The following is a 22,324-nucleotide window of genomic DNA, read 5'->3' as shown; positions in this document are numbered from 1 at the left end:
TCTGGGTCTGATGTTGGAGTCACCTTGCCAGTAAAACCTATATAAGAGATATGGATACTGTTTTATCATGTAACTCCATTCCTCAACTCGCAGTAGTATACACACACACATATATATTTAGTGTGTGTGTGTATGTGTGTGATGTAAATATATATGATATATATTCATTTGTGTAAATATATATATATATATATATATATATATATATATATATATATATATATATATAAAGCTGTTCTTTTTCCCTTCCTGCTTCTCAGTTGAATTTTACCTTAGATTGTATTTTTCACTTAGGAATGCCTTTTATAATTCAAACTGCTAATTCTTTTTTTTTTTTTTTTTTTTTGGTTTTTTGAGACAGGGTTTCTCTGTGTATCTTTGCGCCTTTTCCTGAAACTCACTTGGTAGTCCAGGCCGGCCTTGAACTCACAGAGATCCGCCTGCCTCTCCCTCCTGAGTGCTGGGATTAAAGGCGTGCGCCACCACCGCCCGGCTGAAACTGCTAATTCTTAATGTTGCCTCACATGGAAGGAGAGTAGTGGAATGCAGATAAAGTATAGGCATTCATTGAATTCATGTTAGATGTCAGCTGCTTTATTAATATCCTGTCTTGCTGACACAGGAACAATGCAAGGGTCAAAAGTCAGATGATATTGTAATTACTCTTGTATAAAGAGCATGCTTGGACTGCCTATATTTAAATGCATATATCACAAGACAGCAGTAGAGGTTTACTCTACTTGTGTTGAATGAAGATGACTAAACATGGCAAAGTCATTTGTAACTATAATCAAAGCATATTTAGTACCTTTATTTTTATTAACATTAAAGTTAATCTATATGCAATAAGCAACATGTATGGAATGTTAATTTCCCAGTTTACAAAATATCATATAAATAGAAAGCAAAGCACTCAACCTTTTGATTACCTCAATAGTGATTTCTACATTGTCCTTAAACAGTCCTCATTCCCTCAATTTTACTGCCCAGTCTACCCACTAAACCTTTTAATTTGGTTATTATATTTTTCTTAGCTCTCACATTTTAATTTGTCATTTATTTTGTCTATTTCCTTACAGGTATTTTCTATTCCTTCACTGGAGCTTTCTATTTTTTTTCCATCTGTGTAGAATAGTATCTTAATTAGGGTTTACTATTGCTGGGAAGAGACATCATGACCACAGCAACTCTTATAAGGAAAACATTTAATTGGGTGGCTCATTTACAGTTTCAGAGGTTCAGTCCATTATCATCATGGTGGGGAGCATGGCGGGTGTGTAGGCAGAGGTGTTGTTGCAGTAGTAGCTGAGAGTTCTATATCTTGCAGGCAACAGGAAGTCGACTGAGACACTGAGCAGTATCCTGAACATAGGAAACCTCAAAGCCTGCACCAGCAATGACACACTTCCTCCAACAAGGCCATACCCACTCCAACAAAAACCACACCTCCTAATAGTGCCACTCCCTATGAGTTTATGGGGGCCAATTACATTCAAACTTCCACAGGTAGTTTCTTACTGAAGCATTTTCAGAATAGCTGCTTTAAAATCTTTTTCAATATTTTTACACCCCAGTAGTCTTGATGATGACATCCATTAATTATCTGTTTGTTTGTTTCTTTGTTTTGGTTTTTGGGGACAGGGTTTCTCTGTGTAGCTTTGGTGCCTGTCCTTGATCTCACTCTGTAGACCAGGCTGGCCTCAAACTCACAGAGATCTGCCTGGCTCTGCCTCCTGAGTGCTGGGATTAAAGGTGTGTACCACCGCTTCCCAGCTTTATTTATTTATTTATTTATTTATTTATTTATTTATTTATTTATTTATTTATTTATTGAGATCCTTTTGATTCTTGGTTATACGATGTTTTGTTTTAATTGAAAGTAGATATTTTCATTTTATGTCATAAGACTCTGGATCTCATTGAAATTTTCTGTTTTTGCTTGAGTCCTTTATCCTTGCTCTGGACAAGAGGCGGGGAGATGTTACAAAATAACTACTGCAAGGTGGAGTTAGAATACATACTCCCCTCTTGACCTCCCCTGAAGGTGAAGCTCTTCACTATGGCAGAGTGCTAATCAAAGTTCTCAATGTTCAGGAGGCTTCCTCTTGATACTACCCTAAGAAGGAGGGATCAGATCTTGCCTGGTAGCAGGGCAAGTCCACCCTTAATATATCATCATAAGTGACACTTGGTGGGTGAGAAGGCAGCCTTGTTATTAGTTGACAGACCTGGAAGTTGATCTTTGTGCTTGGCATCCTGTGAAAGCTACCTTCTTGATTTGTTGGTGTAACTTGTTTCAACTGAGTGAGGGTGGAAGTCACTCTCCCCATTGTTTGGTAGAATGGGTAATCTGGCATTGTTTTCTCTCATGGAAGAGTAGAAGAGTTATGACTGAATGTTTTCCATAATTCTAGTCTCTCTCTCCCTTTCCTGGTGCTTTGGTTGCTGAGCTTCAATCATGTCTTCTTGTCTGGGCTCCTTCTGCTCTGAGTCTTGTATATGTGATGGAAAGATAACCCAAGGAATGCATATCCATAGTGTTTCTCTAGTTGTAAGGTCTTTTTATGGTCTGCTTTGTCTCCTCTTTAGTCTTATAAACGTTTATCTGATTTGTAGTGTTTACCAGTTTGGTTTTAATATTATAGGATAACTTTAACAACAAAACAGAGTAGAATACCTATGATAAAGCATCATTTCATAAATCAATAATACAAATTGATTGGACTAATTTAGTTCTATCTATCGATCATCTATCTACCTATCTACCTAATCTATCTACCATCTGTATATCTATTTCTCTATTCATCCATCATCTAATGGTTCACATTATGAAATATTCTTCCTATACCACTGTTAAAAATATTTTAAACTGAAATGATATAGATGTGTCCTTCCCACAGTAAGATACCCACATCCCTTCTCTAATAATTTAGATACTTCACTATCGACTTTTGTGTCCTCTTTAAGAGTGAGAATATTTAGTATGTGTGCACCTCAGAGATTGTTTAAACCTTTCCCCACTCCATTTACTGATGCTAATATTATTTTAATATCTACTGTATTTATATTGTGTAGTCCAGAAATATTGGGTAAGATGGGTGAATATTTTATTACAGTTAGACTTTGAAGAATGGCATTGATTTTAAGAATCTATTCAACAAAGATAACATTGTCTCTGTAGACCAAAAAAAAAAAAAAAAAGCAGAATGAGTGTGTATCATGTGCTTCAGAAGGGACACTGTCATCACACAGCTGCACGTGGTGTGAACATCTGGCTGAGATGGACAGTCATCTTGGCCCAACTCCAGAAGCCACATCAGTGTTGCTAGGGCTACCATTGGATACATGGGTATTGTCTTAGGGTTACTATTACTTTGATGAAACACCATGACCTAAGCAACTTGAGGACGGAAGAGTTTATTTGTTTTATATGGACACATTGTAGTCTACCAGTGAGGGAAGTCAGGATAGGAACTCAAACTTGGCAGAAAAAAGAAGGCAGGAGCTGAAGCAGAGGCCATGGAGGAGTGCTGCTTACTGGATTGCTCATTATGGATCGCTCAGCCTGCTTTCTTATAGATCCTAGGACCACTATTCCAGAGACAGAACCACCCACAGTGGGCTAGGCCCTCCCCAGTCAATTACTAATTAAGAAACTGATCTTTGGGCATGCCTACAGCCAGGTCTTAGGGGGCCATTATTTTTCTTTTTTTTTTTTTATTAAGTAAATTTATTTTACAACATCATTTAGTTCAACATAATAGCCACAGATTCCCCTGTTCTCCCACTCTCGCCCCCCTCCCCCTCCCCCCATCCCACCCCCCATTCCCACCTCCTCTAGATCAAGGTCTCCCCCGAGGATTTTTCAATTGAGCATCTCTCCTCTCCAATGACTCTAGCTTGTGTCAAGTTGACATAAAACTATCCAGCACAGGTGAGGACAACTGGCATATTTTGTGAGTCATCATGCTATTTCTTCTCATTTATTTTCATTGATGGTATATCTTCTTCCTTCTTGGTCCTTTTTTTTCATGGAATAAAAGCCTTACCTTTTACTGGTTACTTAGATATTCTGGAGATGAACACATCCATTGTTTAATGTTGGTGCACTACTTTTCTGGCTATTTTGTATCTTAGCACTGATGTTCCTGTATAGAGAAAAGGAGTTCTACTTGTGTTTACAAATTTGAAGCTTCAGTATGTGTATGCTAAGCTAGATTTAGCTCACTAAAGGGGAGCTTATTCTGGTTCCTCATATCCTGACACAAGTGATAAAATTAGGCACACTTTGAATTTCCTGGGGGTGAAGGAGAAAGAAATTGGTTAGAAGGCAGTCCTGCAAAGACCTAGGGATGCTTTAGTACTGTTAATAGGGTATGGGGATGGGGTTCTTATACCCCAGCATTCTCCAGGATACAGTTGCATTTTACTCGAGAACAAGAGTCAAAATTTTTACAAAGGGAAGGCTAGTAAATATTTTATTCTTTAGGCCACACAGTCTCTGTTTTAACTCCTCATTTCTACAGTTGTAGCACAAAAGCAGATGAACAATACATGAATGAATGAACAAGGTCACAAAGAAGTAATGCTTTTGCTCTAAGTTCTTTGGAGTGGTTCCTGCATTCATTCTGTCTCTGATAACTGGTTTGTTTGGGGTTTTTTTGTAACTATATTCTTCATATACTTCTTCCTTGTAAGTTACTATCCAACTTCTTATCCAACTTCTGAATTATGATGAAAGTGTGAAACCTCAATTAGAATATTTTCCTAGGGCCAGTTTTGCATTTTCTTCTCCATTAAGAAGAGCTAAGCAGTCATCTATTGTTGGTTAAAACAGAGTCATGCATTTTGCAAGTCATATAAAAATTGCAGACGATTTGACTTTTAGTGTCATAATAAGCAGGTGATTGTTTTTCTCATGTGCTTTGAAGATCAAAGGTTACTATTTAGGAACAAATTCTGATTCCCTCCAAGAGGTCAGAGCCACTGTGACTGTTTGTCTCCTGACCACCTCTCGTGTGTGGAGCCATTCTAGACTTCCTTTGAATTCCAGGTAAAGAGAAGAGGGCAAGCTAGTATCAAAAGATGTCCTCATTTGTCAATAATGTTAGAGTATTTTTCCTTCTCCTCAAACTCCTGCTCGTGTCCTCTGCACTAATATCTGCCCACAGCCACATGTGGCTGGAAGGGTGGCTAGAAAACTGAAGAGGGCTTTGAAACTCTGTCATTTTGGAGTGGCTGAAAGGGGAAGTACTGGAAATGTGTTTGTACCCCAAGGTGTCTACAACAAAGAAAAGTAGGACCTGTGTGATGATTGGATTATTTCTGCTAGGAAGTCTTTACTGAATTTGAATCCAGAATGATTGACTGGTCCATAGTTACTACTTAAACTGGTATTTGTAGAGTATCTACTCTGTGTATCTTCCATGAGAGAGGTGTATCTTCTATGAGGAAGGACTGCTTCATTCAGGGGCTTCATCTCCAGGTAGACGCAAGACATGCACATGCAGTTTTAAACAGGCTACCCCAGTTCTAGAAGCTAATGACAGGGATTGTCATATCGTTATTTCTAAGACCATTTATTCACTTGACAACAGTTATTGGGTGCAGTTATGTTCTGCAGCTGTGGAGGCCTTTTTGGAGTAAAAACGAACAAGAACATCTCCATTCTGCAGATGATAGTCAAGCATATCAAAATAACTCTGTAGTTCTGTCATTTTTGTGAATTGGACAGGTAGTTTGGAAGCAACCTTTATTTGCTGTTCTGAAAAATACACAAGTTATTCAGAAGCCAACCACCATGAATTGGATTGAATCAGAATCATTCCATCATTTTGTGCCTTTTCTTTAAACAATGACTGAGCATCTACTGTTAAATTGGTATTCGGCCAGGTACTGGGTATGTAAAGCTCAATAAAATGTAGTCAGCTTCTCCTGGGAACTATTGGTAGTCTAGGCAGGCATGTTATAAATATTTGCAATGCATAGCACATACACACGGAGACACATTCTGATCTTCTAATAAGAAAAAATGTGAATTGTCAACATTGTTTAGGTAAATACACTGAGTGCAAGCCCAGTGAAAGCTTCACAGTGTAAAGAAGATGACATTAATACTGCCTGAGGGGTTATCCATTCAAATAATGTCAGAGAAGAGAATACTGTATTGAGATACCAGTTCAGCCATGGCGGGGAAGCACACACATTTCAGGCAGCTGTGGTGGAGCTGCTCCTGAGGGTTCATGGGAAATGTTTGCACATTGTCTCTGTTTAAAGAAAAGCTTTGTCAGAATATAGGAGTATTGGAAACGAACAAAGCTCTATTCTTTGTTTCATGTAAGATGTCTGGGATTAGGAAAGATTGGGTAGTTGGGTGACTTCTTGGCAAAGTACACCCTAAATTAGTGTAGTGTTGTGGTTCATATTGTGACTCTTCTTATATCTATATCTATGTCTATACCTATCATCTATCTATCATCTATCTATCTATCTATCTATCTATCTATCTCCTATCATAATTGTTATTATATAGCAGTGTGAAGAGACAAAATGAGCCTAACACTTCCTTGTTTGTTACTGTCACCTAAGTCACATCTAAATAGCATTGCTGGAGATATAGCTCTGAAAGGACCAAGCTTGCTTTGAAGCAAGCAGCAGCCAAGTTTGGATGGGACCTAGTGTAGAGGTGATTCCTTTTCCAGAAACATTCTAAAGTATTGTCGAGCTTTTTTTTCTTTACATATGTGCACACACAACATATTTAGAACCCATAATAACAAAAAAGTCATGTACTAGCTGAGAATAACAATGAGGGTACTGACGAGGAAAGTCTGAAGCCTTCAAATATCAATATCTTGAGAACATTGCTTTCTACTTATTGGCAATGACATAATTGGTCAAAGTGAGAGTGCACATAGTGGGCTTTTTGTTGTTTACTTTGTTTTTAAATTTTAATTATGGTAAAATATAATTTAAGCTCTTGTAAGTATCTTGTGGAATATAAGACAGTCATTCTAATTAACTGTCACCACTGCCAACCTGTGAAACCTTTTCATTATCCCAAACTGGAACACTGCACATCTAGCTTCTTGAAAGCCCCCCATTTTCTCCCACACCCCAGCCCCTGGGTAACAACTGTTTTATTTTTTAACTTTGTGGATTTGACTGCTCTAAGTACTTAATATAAGTGGATTCATGCAAGTTTTGTTCTAAGTGCTCATACAGGTTTTGTCTTTTTATTCTCTTTTGGTTTCTTGTGGCAAGATTGAACTCTATAGCTCAGACTGACCAGAAATTCATTATGAAGCCTGGGCCTCAAAAGTGTGACAATGCTTCTGCCTCAGTCTTCCAAATGGTAGGAGTGCAGACATGAGTCACTACACAGAGCTATATTTGTCCTTTTATGACAGGCTTATTTCACTTAGCATAATTTCCTCAGTGTTCATCCATGTTATTTTTTCTCTCAAGATCTTATTTATATTTAAAACTAAGTTATAAATTTTTATTTTATTTGTCATTTTATTTGTCACATTTTTTCCAGCCCTTGTTCCATCCATGGAACATTTGATTGTTTTACCTTTCTATTTACCAATATCACCCTTTCATTCTTTTGTCACCCCCAGTGTCAATCAACTCAGACTTTCATATTTTCTTGATATCTGCTCTTGTTGGTCACTATATGTAAGGTCAACTCCCTTGTTTAGGAAGCCAACCTACATACCATACATGTGAGCCTAGACATCTTCTTCAGTAATAATGCTTTGGTTACATTGCCTCATACAACTATTCTCAGGAACTGAATGCTCAAGAAGTATAGATATGTCCACCACATGGATGTATCTGCCTCCCTTACTATGGCTGCAAATCCTAGGAGGGCAGGTACATACCATCTCATATTTATCATCATTGTCTCCACTTCCAGATCTCAAGCACAGCATATCATACACATTTAAGAAAAAAAAATTGTTCAACTGTAGAATGAACTCTGGTTTAGAATTCTCCTCTCTTTACACAGTCATGCCTTAAATCAATAGGAAAGTTTTCTCCACTAGTAAAATATTTGGTGTTCAAAGTATAAGATAGTCTATAAACAAGAGGCATAGTATAGCTTCTTGACTCTCTATACACGTAGCCTTATTCATCACACAAATACTTAAATCTGCCATACCTGTTCCCTCCTTGACTGCAAACCTAGCATTGATTTAGGTTTTTGCTCTTGCACTTATTTGTTTAAATTATTTCTGACAGGTTTTGCTTTGTTTTTCCTGAAATTTCATGTCCCTGATATTTACAAATCAAGGGATGTTCCAGTGGCCTCTTCTAAGGTGTGACCTTCATCTCTGCTCATCATGTACAAGGCACCCCCTTTTGCTTTCTCATTTCTGTCTTCATCACTATCCTTGCTTGTTTTCACTAAAGTTATTTACTTAGTTTAATGGGCTCACCTGCTCAGGAGTCAGCTTTGAGACCTCCTTCATGTTTCTTCAATTTTTCTCAAATATTCCTCTGTTTAACAGGTTTCTAGTGATGGAATCAATGTAATAGAAAGCTTGAAGTCTTTACCTAAAGGTTTTCCAGCTATATGACTTTTTTTAATGTATAAGCTTTGAACATTTCAAAATGAAGAGTCAAAATCTAAAATGTTTGTTAGAAACTCCCTGTTCAAAACAATTTGTGTGAAAAATCTTCACCACAAATATGTATGTATCAAGCATGGTGTTAAGATTCCATTTTGAAGACTTCATCTTCTTTCATATGCACCCTCCCCTCAAGGGGAAGCCAGGTGAAAATTTATATTAATGCACAGGTAGAATAAAACTTCTTTCTAAGAGAGGGACCTATGGGAATAGATGAAGGGAATATGGGAGTCTGATTTGGTGGGAGGTGATAGGGCAAAAAAATCCGAGGTGTTGGAAGCTCACACTCGTTCAGTGATATTTCCACACTCTGAATTTCAATGCAGAAAGCAACAGGGGATCATGCTGGAAAAGAAAGATCAAAGCTGGGCATTTTTCTCTCCTTCATTAATGTCTAATTCCATCCCATGTGAATCTACCATCTCCCTACAGAAGCACACCTTTTTAGAATAATCACAATTTTAGTATATGTAATTGAATATTCATTTTAAGTGGGCTAGTCTTTGGAGATGTAGAAGCTGATTGATATTAACAGTAATTAGTTTCGTGCTCTCACAGGTTCTCTTTCTATCACTGTAATTTGAGTATTGTAGTTTGTTCTCCAATATTCGTTCTATCTTAACTCTATTGAGTAGCTCTGTCCCAACTCTATTGAGTAGCAGCAGTAAATGTTTGGGAAACTGAGCATAGTTGAATTTCACTTGGCTTAAGTTCATTGCAGTCACTTCAAGGAGTTTAGTCCAATAATGAACATGTTATTTACTTTCAGCCAATGGGGAAGGATTAAAGTTTAAAGGATGATTTGGGGAAAGAACCGCCTAAGTTCTCTCTTCTTTAAGGCTAATACCTGAAGCATGTAGCTCAAGGGTCTCTCTATATAGGATAAAGGTGATGCTACCAATAGCAACATGAAGAGATGGGGAGGGGTATCAAGGTCCTTTAGAGGACTCTTGAGCTACAAACTCAGCTATCTTGGGACTTGTACTTAGACAGAGCTTTCCATTATAAAAGCTTACAAGTTTCCTTTATATTTAATCTAGTTTAGATGTGCTCATCTCTAACTTAAAATCATGTGCATTCCAAATGATCCTTGATCTTTGAGACCTTCTGCAGACACCTGTGTGACCTTTTGTGACCATAACCCTTTTGAGCCTCATTTCCTTTATCTGAAAAATGAATATAATTATATCTGGCAGAGTTTTTCATGAATATCATTTGAGGTTCATAACACAGCCTGAGGGAGATCACATGAACTGATACTTTCAGAGTGCTTGACTTTGTGATGTGGCTGTTCATTGCTTTTAGGAAAGCTGGAGACTAAGGGGAAAGAAATTCACTAATAGTATCTATATAAAATGGCAGGAAATTGCATGCCTATGATCTTCCTTTCAAGCAGATGGTTTAGATTATTGGATATTTATTCTCTGAGGCACTTGGTATACTAGGGGAAGGTCACAGGTGCAGGGGTGAAAAAGAGTACTAGAAAAAAGTGTATATAGAAGTCATATTAAAGGCAAAACTTAAAGGCTGAGTAGGAGTTGGGTGAATAATGGAGGACATTTTAAGCAGAGAAAGAGGTACAGGTGTTTGAGTTGAGAAAAAGGAAGCATGTGAACAAAGATTGTTGATCAAGGGATATTGTAGCAGGGAGAGAACCTGGAAAGATCAAAGAAGACAGATAACAATGGAATTTGTTAGACAAGATGAAGATTTCTGAATGATATATGTGTGAAATGAGGCCACAGGAAAGTTTTAAGCAAAGGAGTCTCATGGCATGGTATACACACATTTATGTTCATGGGTCTTAAGGGGCAAGAAGAAGCAGATGAATTAGATTGGCAGTCTGAGTATGTGATGTCTGCCTTAGTATACAGTGGGGAAAAGGGAGATGGAACAGGGGATACATATGAACACTTGTTTGAGTTCCAGCTAATGATTTTGCTGGTAGATGGGGCGGGGGGATTGTGGTGAATCTTGGGTAGAGTGAAGCCATGCATGACTCCTCAGCTTTGGGGAAATCAACAGGCAGATTTTTGTCAGTTCAGTATTGAACATGTTCTGATTAGGTGTTTCCTGTAGCAAAAGCTGTGGGAATCAATGATACCTGTTAATAAGAAAGTAGAGAATAGGAAGAAAATGCCTTACCTCACTTCTATTGGGAAGTATTCTCTAAGTAATTTTCTCTATAAAATAGTCTTCAAAAGTTAGTAAGAGAAATGGGAACCACAGCCTGGTTAGAGTGGCTAGTGAAAAATGCAGAAGTGTAGAGTTGAAGAGATGACCAAAGGGGGAGAATGAAAAGGGGGAAGGTAAAGATGATGGATTATGGGAGATCGTCAGAGAATTAATGTCCTCACAGAGATAAAAGGGAGATTTTAGTATTTGACTTTGAGCCATCTGAGATCAAAGAGCTGATGATGTGGATGAGAATTTAAATCTTTTGGGTTTGGAACACAGAGATCTGAAATGCTTTATTATGACACATCCTAAAACACATGCACATTTATGCCATGTGCACACATACAAATATACAGGTATACAGATGCATGTGCAAGTAGTGGTCTGTGGTAGTTTGTCTCAGTGAATATATGATTCTCATCACATTCATTGCTATTTCTTAGATAAAATTGGGTTACATAAGCATATAGGAGGAGCTTATAACTATTTTTTCAAATAAATATACCAAAATATGAGCCCCAGATTTTATTGGTAGAGATAGTCATTTCCAAAGATACAGAGACGAAGATGAAAAATTAGAAACTATTGTGCTTGAGTGCTCTAATCCCCTCACCTTTATCTTTTCTTCCATTGTAGCAGTGATAACTTTTAGAAATCATGAGTTCATTTGTCTGTACAGTTCTTAGAATGTTCCACCTGTGTTATTGAAGTCTGTATTGGAATAGTTTACCACAAGGATGGTGTATACACATGCCCAATAAATATAGGGTGATTAAATTTAAGAGGGTAGATGGAGTGGATGGATATTTTATGAACAGAGGATTTCAGTAGGATGCAGAGAATGAGCAGGTTCTAGATGAAGGCAGATCCATACAGGAGGCTGCAGGGCTGGAACAGCTAAGTGGGAGGTAGTCATGACATTGCCTGATCTGGTGCTCCATCTGTAATGTGGGGATGAGCAATGTGCTCAAAGTAAACGTCTTTGGAATCAAGGGGTTTGGATTTATACTTCCAAGCTGAAGATTTCCTACAATGCCTTGCTCTTTCCTTACCTATGTTGTTTCCCACAGTCATTAAACCACCTCTCAACTCACAGACACCTTGTTTCTTCCCACTTAGTCCTGATGAAATATTTCCTGTCACAGACACTTTCTTTGTATGATCTGTTTCCTGAGACCTATTCGTTCGTCTCTCCTAGCTCTCCACTGTGGTTTGAATCCACGGGGTATCGATCACCCTGCCCATGCTGAAGGAATTAAGCTGAAAATTGAAGGTGAAGGTGTAGAATCTCAATCCATTAAAAACAAAAATTTCCAGAAGGTGCCTGACCAAAAAGGAACCCCCAAGAGACTGCTGGGAGAAGCTGAGACAGCAAAGGTGAGCCACTCGCCAATTAAGCACTAAAAGTCTGAAACTGTAGCTTTGCTAAACCATGGTCCAGCCACAGAGGAGGGCCAATAATGATTCTGCTAATCACTGATGTATCTTTGGCTATATTAGCACTGTGTCTTGTTGATAAATGATAATAAATGACAGTGTCGACTGAGTTTCATTTTGGGTGAAATCAAAACACTTGTGTAACTGTCTCAGCGTGAGGCTCTGGACCATGGGTTATAGAAAAGACCCTCTGTACTTAACAAGAATAGGTTTTTAAACCTTTTTTTGCACAAGTTATGGAACTTGAGATTTCATATTCTCCCTTTATAAAGGAATCCTAAAATCTGCTTCCCCTATTAGGATGAGCTGAGCTGAGTAACTGATTTTGTGCCCTTAGGGGCTTTTGCTGACAAAAGCTACTAATGATAATAACTGACTTTTGTAAATTATATGCATATATAGCAAATTTAAAGGTGCAGGGGCTTATTGTGTCTTTAATCATCCTATGAGTCAGACGATAGCAAACCTTAGTTAATGAAAGAAACAACTGTTCTATTTTGACTGTTCAGTCTTTGTCTTAAAGGTAGGTGCCCTACAACTGCCAAAGTATGTGTTGAAAGTATACCAAAGAGTGAGTGGGGTGCTGAGGGGCTGATGAGGTTTTTTTTTTTTTTTTTTTTTTTTGGTGAGGACAGTTTCTTATAAAGGCTTTCTCTTTCTTAAAAGTACTGTGTGCAAATATAGAGACTCACAGCCAGACATTACACACAGACACACAGACACATAGACACACACACACACACACACACACACACACACACACACACACCACGGAGACGGGGAGAGGAGACACCTTGGTGCACTGAGCCCTAATTGGGATATTTCCATCAAGTCCCTTCCTTTAAACCTCAAGGAACCCAGTGGAAAAGGAAGCAGAAAGAGTGTAAGAGCCAGAGGGGATGGAGGACACCAAGAAAACAAGTTCCTCTAAATCAACATGAAAAAAGTTCGTATGAACTCATAGAAACTGGGTTGCACAAGATCTGTACTAGGTCCTCTGTGTATAATATATGGCTTCTAGTTCGGTGACTATATGGGATTCCTGAGTGTGTGAATGAGATTCTTGTGCCTTCTCTTGAGCTCTTTTCCTTCTGTTGGTTTATCTTGTCCTACCGCGATATGATAGTTTTTGTTTTATTTTATTTTGTTGTATTTTATTATTATCTCTTAGAATCCTGTTCTTTTCTAAAGAGAGACAGAAAGGGAGTGGATCTGGATGGGACGGGATGTGGGGAGGAACTGGGAGGAGTAGAGGGAGGGGAAATTGTAATTAGGATATATTGTGTGAGAAAAGAATCTATTTTCAATAAAAGGGGGGGAACCACTTATGGATTTTTGTGTGAACTCAGTGAGGATATCCATGCCAAGTGTGGAAGGTGTTCATTTTAACTGTCTCATTGGAAATTGAGGGAATTAATCTTCATAGACATTTGGTTCCTCTTTGTGAACTCCCTACAAGAGAATTTCCATTGATGTTTGTTGAGTGAGTCAGTGTGTGCAAACCTTAGAAAACAAATGTAAACATCCAAGGACATAGGAAGGTCATCTGGCTGTTGTATCATGATCCTCTTACCTCTCTCCCAAATCATGTTGTGTGTGTTAAAATATGATTTTGTTTATGCTTTACCCGAACTTGTGAATAATGACCATTATTGCTTCCTTTCTGGCTGGATAATTAAAAACTGATGACATTATTCATATGCATCTCTGAGTGTGGTGTAAGAAGTGGTGAATGATTGGTAAGGAAGCTATTGCAAGCACTTTACACTGAATATTTTTACAGAGAGAAATAGCCCCTTAAAGGAAATTGGTGGATGGTCTAAGTTTGGCTTGAGAGCACAGTTGGTGATAAGTGAGCTTTACCATGACATCTAAACTTAATCAATCTCTGGTGCTATACAAGTATCCAGAAGATCCAGGAAAAAAAATGTCCTCAGGGTCTAATTTTATTCTGAAGATAAACAGAGCTTGCCTGGGTTAAAGGATGCCTAAAATATGAAGAATCCAAGTGGGAAAAAAGAAAACTAATTCTTGATATTTTGTTTTATTTTAATTCAAATGTAATTGCATATTTCCAGATTACACCTCTGTTCTTTAAAAATATTTACAGAAAATCGATTCAGATCTCATGTGGTTTGATTGCTTCTGAATTAATGTTGAATATGTGATCTGCTTCTGCAGAACAATCCTACAGTTCTGGAAAGTAGCCCTCTGACTTGGTAGAGCCATTTGTAAGTTGCTTTGCTGAGAACATACTTCTCTTAAAACCGAGGAACCAGTATACACTTCTTTAAAAACAATATACCACAGTTAGAAACTATGTTCATTGGAGTTTGTCCAGGTCACCTACAATAAAATCCTGAACCAGAGAGATTCCAGGTGTTTTACATTGACATGTTTAAGGGTAAAAAGAGTAGAAATTTCAATAAAGCATGGGCAGAATTTCACAATTCAATTTCAAATTCACAAGAATGTGTCCATCTCTTCCTAGAGGGCTAGCAGGTGAAGATGGTTGCTGGGAAGACAGAGCGACAGTAGCCTAAGGCGATGACTGCAGGGCCAGTGGCGTCACACCCTGAAGTCTGCCTCACAAGCAGTTCAGATTTGTTTTGTGCACATATAGACATGTTTACACCTTCTCTTCGGTTGTTTGTAGAGGGCCAGCAGAACTGTGAGCCATCTGCTTTTCTCTTATGTAGGTAGTTGAATCTCTGCTCCCTTGACCTACTCTTAACTTACCCAGTGAACCTCTGACCCAAAATACATGCGTGTAAAGGCACTTGGCAGTGTAAATGGGCACAGCTTTCCGGGAGAATAGTTCAATGGTAGTTCTTAATGCTTTCGGTGGGTGTGGTTTTCAGGCCAATGAATCTCTTTCTAGGAACTTATCCCAAGGAAATAATAAGATATACAAAGGTGGATACAGAATAATTATCAGCCCAACACTTTATTATATGAGAACATTGAAAATACCTTGATTCATTGCACACTGGCTAAAGAAGCAATATGTGTTCATGTAGTGGAAGAAAGTGCATCCTTGTCATGGTGCAGGAGTACTGTATGTATTTATGTGAAAAGATACAGGTGATAATACTTGAAATTAGAGGATTGTTACTGTAGGGTGTGTAATGCTGCCATAGATATAAAAATATCCATTCAATAAGGGCATCACAGATGGGGAAGTGTTTAGTCTCCTTTTTGAGCAATAGTTTATATTGAAGTTGAGTCTAAGGAAGAAAACTTTACATACTTTCGTTATGTTTGAACTTTTTAAAAAATAAGCATTATTTTCATTATATTTTTTAAATGGCCCTCCTAGATTTTTGTATTTATAGTTTCACTATAACTTTTCCTGTTTATTAGTGTTCTTCCTTTTAGGCTGCCGAATTTCCTTGTGGCTTCTATTCCCGCTGATAAGTTGTTTGCCAAAGGAGTAAAGCTTCTAATGCCTGTTGATAACTTTTTATTTGTTGAAACGTGAGTTATAGGTCTTTGCCTTTTTGTGGCTTGGGTTATAGACAGCTTCTAATAAGGTATTCATATTAAGTCTGTGTTTACCTGGGGAGCCAATTCTGACCAGCTGTTACCTTAACATTACTTGGCCATTCTGATTATTGATTTTTGACCTGTTTGGCAAGTCAAGTACTTCCATGTCTGTTTCCCAGACTTTACCCAGGGAACCCTGTTGTAGCTTCCTGCTGGACCTTTGGGCTCTGCCACATCGAGTTGACCTTGTTAGGCTGTGACACCAGCCTTTCCGTCATCACCACCTGTTTCCCACCCCAATGGATGTTGTGAACTTTGTGCCTCTAATTGACTAGAATTCATCATGTTTTGTTTCAAACTTGGCTTTATATAAACTTTAAACATTAATTGCTTTCTTAAGACTTTTTTAAATTTGTGTGTATGTGCACATGTGTGTGTGTGTTTCTGTGTGTGTGTGTGTGTGTGTGTGTGTGTGTGTAGGTATGTGTATGTGAGTGAAGGTGCCACAGGAAGGCAGAAAAAGCCATCAGATCCCCAGATTTGGAGTTGCAGGCCAGTGTGACCCACTCTACGTGAGCATTAAGAACTGAATTTGATTCCTCTGCAGGAGCTTTCAACCACTGAACCATCTCTCTAGCTCCATCATTAAATACTTTTAAGCAATTCTAGAGCCTGTGTGAGGATTGCAACATGAGTTTAATAGCAGTATATTTGTATACTTTCATAGTTAAAAAATATAGATATAGACGCCTCCTTTAAGGGTTCAAGGAGCCCCAAAGAAGAGGAGGCATTAAGAAGGGATGGAGGACACCAAGTAAACCAGGCCTTTGAGCTAAGTCAACATGAGCTAAGCTCATATGAACTCACAGAGATGGAGACAGCATGCACAGGACTGCACCAGGTCCTCTGCAGATATATTACAGCTTCCAGTTTGGTGTCTTTATGGGATTCCTGAGTGTATGAACGAGTGTGTCTCTGACTCTTTTGCCTTCTCTTGCGCTATTTTCCTTCTGTTTGTTTGTCCTGTCCAACTCTGATATATAATAGTCTTTGTTTTAATTTATTGTAATTTATTTTGTTATATTTTATTATTATCCCTTAGAAGCTTGTTTTCTAATGACAGACAGAAAGGAAATGAATCCAGATGGGAGGGGAGGTGGTGAGAACTTGGAGGACTAAAGCGAATGGAAACCGTAATCATGATGTATTACGTGAGGGAAAAAATTTCAACAAAAGGAAAACTATATATAAAGAGTGAGAGAGAGAGAGAGAGAGAGAGAGAGACAGAGAGAGACAGAGAGAGACAGAGAGAGACAGAGAGAGACAGAGAGAGACAGAGAGAGAGAGATGTAGATGCAGATGCTTATGTTTATGGTTTTCTCAATTCTGGGACAATTAATTTTTGTGGATTCTCTCTCTTAGAAAATGATGTAGGAACAATGGTTCTGATTGTCACCACCTAAGCAAGTAGTCAGTACCATGTTGCCTCTAGTTCTTAACAAAGCAAAGAGAAACCAATGGAGTACCTCACTGTGTCTGAAAACTTTTTGTCAGGAAATCTTCATGTTAGGTCACAAAACTGAACACAATTGAAATGTATCTCTTTGAAATATATTTATCAATGCGAGTTTTCAGAATTCCCGTGAGTCCCTGGGAATCTTGGCCAAGAGTGTAACACAACATCCCAGCAACTGCAGTTCCAGATTCAAGATCCAGAAACAATGCTTTAACTTTGCAGGGGAGAGTACATGGCAAGAGACAGAATAGGCACAGCATTTCTGTTTCACAGGGAGGTCTAGACATTTGCTCAAAGGAACCATTGCTATAACCCAGAGTTTTGATGAGGATGGCTCTCTGACACAACAAAGTTGCAGCCTCTTTCTCAGCAATCTTCTGTACCATTCTAAATAATGTGGCCTATGGGCAAGTGATAGTCTCTGCAACTAGGTGACAGTTTCCAAGGAAACAACCCTGTGGGTGGCAGATCCCACAGACAGACCCAGAACTGAGAATAGTTGGCCTTTCCCTCACAATGAATTTGGTTCAAGATGGATAGAGAGGGTACCTCATTGATCCCGGGTAGAACTTGGCCTGAGCTGTGAAGTATAGGAAGATTCAAGGACCCAACAATGAGGATGGATGGTGCCCTTAGTGTTGAAGCCTAAGTAAGCATCATGGTCCTGATGTGGCGGTGGAGATGCTCAGGTGTGTTCAGCCTAAGTCTCAGAGAGTCCGGTTTGTGTAGTGGAATTCCAGGCAGTATAAATTGGTTAAGGACAAGTATATGGGACTTGAGTGAAGGGCATGAATTTAGTTTCAACAGGATTGTCCAAGAAAGTAGCCACTAGAAACCTGTGGCTATGGACATTTTCTTTTTAAATTGAATAAAATGAAAAAAAAAAAAAAAAAAAAAAAAAAAAACCTCTTTCTTTTTTTTGTCACATCAGTCACATTTCAAGCTTGTGATCACAGCATGTATCTAGAAGCTCTGTCTTGTACTAAGTGGGCTGCAGATCATGGTCATTGTGATAGAAATTCCTTGTGTAAAGGGCTGCTCTTATCTGGGGAAATTCATAGCGTTCTCTGGGTATATAAGTAAGCTGAAAGACTGACAAAGTTGGACCTTCTCTTGGAACCTTGTCCTTGGGCCTAGGTGGATGTGTGTTTCAGTCAGAAACAAAATTTATCAAAATGAGCAGATGTCTTATGAAAGTGGCATTTCTTCATGTTCTGATGGTTGATACTCTGGCATCATTGAGAGAGAGGCAGAGGTAGGTGGATCCCTGAGTTCAAGGCCAGCCTATTCAACAGAGTGAATTACAGGACAGTGTACAGATAAAAATTCTCTCTCAAAAAAAAAAATAAAATAAAAACAAACAAAAACGTATTTTTAAAAAAGATGATGAAATAGCATTTGTCCAGAGGTAGGCAGGATCCTGGCTGTGCCTCATCTTGGAATTCTGGTCTGTGTTATCAAAAATGGCATAAACAAATTTTGGGAAATTAGATAGTTCTGATTTCTGGAATTAATTTTCTATGTGTTTAATGGCAGTGCCACCTTTCTTTAATACAAGTTTTATGGAGTTGAGAATCTTTAATGCTAATCCCAGAGGTGAGGTTTTTTTGTTTTGTTTTGTTTTGTTTGTTTGTTTGTTTTTCTGTCCCTCTCATTTACAGTTCAGCCTCCTACTGATATTTATAAAATCAGCATCTCTGTTTTACAGTTCAGAAACCTGGTCATTTAAGTGGTTCACCAAAATGTAGTTTCTGTTTAATAACCGTGGGAAGAAGGAACTGAAATCATGGTCTAATAGCTCTAAATTGAGGGCTTTTGTTGCCTAAACATTAAATGAACAAATGATCTATTTATTTGAAAGGAAAAATACAGTCTGTAGCACTTAGGATCTAGCCAACTAGGCACAAGAAGAGGTTAAAATGCTACATGAATTCTTTACTCCTTGGAGAGAAACACAGCAGATCTTGATTGTTGCATTATATAAGAGGGAAACAATGCCAGCATCTGAAACAGTGAATAATTGCCTCACTTGGCTTTGGGATGCGTTATGTGAATCGTTGGCGGTAGATAGCCTTTTCTCATTAGGCTAATATTAGATTCAGTTTGTATTTCTTTGGCACAGATTTAAAGGAGCTGGCCTGGAACTTGGTGCCAGAGGCAAGAGAAGAAGAAAGGCTGGTGTTGTGGCTAAGCCACAGGCGGGTTGATGAGAATGGACTGCAGGGCAACTGGGAGAGATTTGTAACAATGAGCAGGAGTCATTAATCTAGGATCAAACAGAAAGCTGAGAGAACTTTGACTCGGGTTAAGAAGATGAAGAGTGGGATGTACTTAACCTCGATCATAGTACATTGTTCAGTGGTCTCTGAGAAGGTTTGTGACAGTTTTGGGATAGAATGATGTCATTCTTGGCTATCTGTACATCTTGGCTCAAGGAACAAGAGTGTCTCCGCATAAAGCTGCCAACCCAGTGTCATGACACCAAGGAGAGGAAAGGATGCAATGCATGAGACGCACAATGAGTACGTGTTTAATGAACTGTCCAAGGGTCAGAACAGGAGTGCAGAACACAAATGACTTCATGCTGTGTGAGTCCCAGGTCCCAGCATCACCATTACATTGGGTATTTGGACAGATCTCGGAAAAAAAACACAGTAAACTTTCTCTCAGAGATGTGTTTATTATCAATGTGTTAAGCTCTGAGAACATTGCCATAATATGGCACATTGAAGCCTCTGATTCATGGTGTGGTCAACAAAGAGGAAACTCGCAAGGGTATCTGTTCATCTTATCTACAGGCAAGGGAGCTGAGAAGTGGAGGTTGAGTGGGGTCCTGAAGACCTTGAGGCTGGGCAGGAGCAGAGTCTACCTTAAAACACAGTTCTTCCAAATGTAGCATCCATGCTCACAACGTAGTATGCAACACATTCGTGGAGCCATTGGCCAGTGATACTCTTCCAGTGGACTAAGACTACAAGGAGTGACCCTTGAGATTTAAAAATGAAGAGTGGGTATTGAAGAGAGATGGAGCATCAGGTAGTGGGGGCGGGGCATAGGGTCCAGCCGTCTCTCTATTGGCAGATTTGATACAGCTCAGATAGGCCTAAGAAGATGGTGTTTGAGAGCTGGAGATGGCTGCTGTACTCTGCAATGTTCTTTCTTCTAGCCTAAAAAACACTGGAGATCTGTGCAATGCCCAAACCTGGCAGAACTAACAAAGTCATAACTGAATTGATTTAGATGTTTCAGCATTGCCTGTCTCTGTGAGAAGGTTAATTTTCACAGACAAACATAGGGGCCTTTTATGATAGCATTAGGTTCATGCTCCAGTTAGAATGGGAAGATTCCGCCCCCCCCCCCAGTCCTTGACAAGGGGGCAGGTGGAAAGCCTAAAGGAATTAAGAGTCCTAGCTAGCCCTTCCAAGTGAAGGATTAAGAAGCTGATGATGCAGAACTATATAGGGAAGAGCAGGGTGGTATAAGAGCAGCATTCAAAGGGTGAGGAAGAAAGTAGAGTTAGGTCTTTGACTACACCCTTAGCTAAAGGGCTGACACCAATGCCTGGTAGTTGACAAACATACCTCATTTCTAATGAGATATAGTAATTTATTATAATTCTTTCTCTCTCACTCTCTGTATATGTCTTTCTCTTTTCACATTATATCTTATTTATAAAATGCATATTGCTAGTTTAGTTTTCTCATTCCTTCTTGTTTTACTTTCTCTAATCTCTCACACTGCAGTGGTTGCCGAACTCTGAATAAATGGACTCAGGTGAGTATTTAGAACAGATTTACAAACCTTTTTGTAAATGACCACCCAACAAGTGTCTCTATATGGTAGACACTGATATGTCATATACTATTGAAAAGGCAGATATGTTTCACTGAGATAATAAGGTACTTTATATATACCTCTGTGTCATCACAGTGGCACAGCATGTGGACAGAACAGCTTGCTAGAGATGCCAGGCTTGTATGCTGTGAATCTAGTAGTGTCCAGAACTATGTGTAGAAATGAGGGTGTAGAGAAATGTACTTTAAATTGTTTTAAAGAAAAACACTCTGGGTATATTTTTGCTTTATTTTTATCAATATACAAAAGGTTAATAGCATATATTCTGTTTGAACAGAAAGTATGAGAGGTTTATAATTGTTAAGACCACAAGCATAATAGTACATAGACAATTTAGAATTGTACCGCCATCACTGGTGCATGGTCTTACTGTTTGGATATGAAGTGTCTCCCCGAAATAGTATATGTTGAGAACTTGGTCCTCAGCTAGTGTTTTGGGGGAGGTTCCTAAAACCCCAGATCACAGGGTACACCTAGATGAATTGGGTCACCGAGGACAGGATTTTGCAGTGTCTTGTCCCCAGTCCCTTCCTTTGTCTCTTTTTCATTTCCTTCTGCCATGAGGTAAAATGCCTCCTACACCACTCACTTATCTTGCCATGATAGAGGGAAACTTCTGAAACTGTGAACTGAAATAAATCTTCCTTCCATTAAATTGTTTATGTCAGGTATTTTAACACTGCTGTAAACGTGCGCGCGCGCGCACGCGCGCGCGCACACACACACACACACACACACACACACACACACACCATACATGGGGAAAGACAAAGATTTCTGCAATGCTGATAAATTAGGCTGAAATTGGATATCATGTTAAAAATGCAAATGGCCTGGGTAGTTCTGTCATCTAAGGTGACGAAGTAATAGGTAAGTCACACTCATTCTCCCCATTACCTCTTCTGAAGTCCATGCCTGGTCTCCCTTCACAGCCCTCATGTGGTTCTTTCTTGCCATGTCTTTTCCACGGAGCACATCAGTAGCTTCTGTAATGGCCTCTATGTCACTCACCCTTGCTCTCTTGGGACCCAGTCCTCCTCTAGTTGCCACAGTGTGAAGATTCCATTCACTTGCTTACCATCCTTAATGCTTTCCCAAAGAGCTTCAGGTGAAAATCCAAGCTTGTAGCATGATTGATAATAAAAGCTTTGGCCCTGCTCACCTCCTATGGAGTCCAATGTGCTTCCTGTCAGGTACTCCCTTAGCAACCTGGGCT

At 38.9% G+C, this 22,324-nt stretch overlaps 1 protein-coding gene across 2 annotated transcripts in view; it reads left to right on the top strand.

The window, feature by feature from the left end:
* Positions 1-22,324, top strand: part of Samd12 (sterile alpha motif domain containing 12) — a 233,538-nt gene that overhangs the window by 28,066 nt on the left and 183,148 nt on the right. For both annotated transcript variants that reach the window (XM_037197789.1, XM_037197790.1), the window contains exon 2: positions 12,013-12,191. In XM_037197789.1, coding sequence (XP_037053684.1) covers positions 12,013-12,191 — 179 coding nt within the window. The remainder of the gene's footprint in view (positions 1-12,012; positions 12,192-22,324) is intronic.

The sequence above is a fragment of the Peromyscus leucopus genome, chromosome 20 (genome assembly GCF_004664715.2).
Source record: "Peromyscus leucopus breed LL Stock chromosome 20, UCI_PerLeu_2.1, whole genome shotgun sequence".
In the NCBI taxonomy this organism is placed as follows: Eukaryota; Metazoa; Chordata; class Mammalia; order Rodentia; family Cricetidae; genus Peromyscus; species Peromyscus leucopus.
The sequence above is the reverse complement of the archived record's forward strand: the minus strand, read 5'-3'. Positions and strand labels throughout refer to the sequence as shown.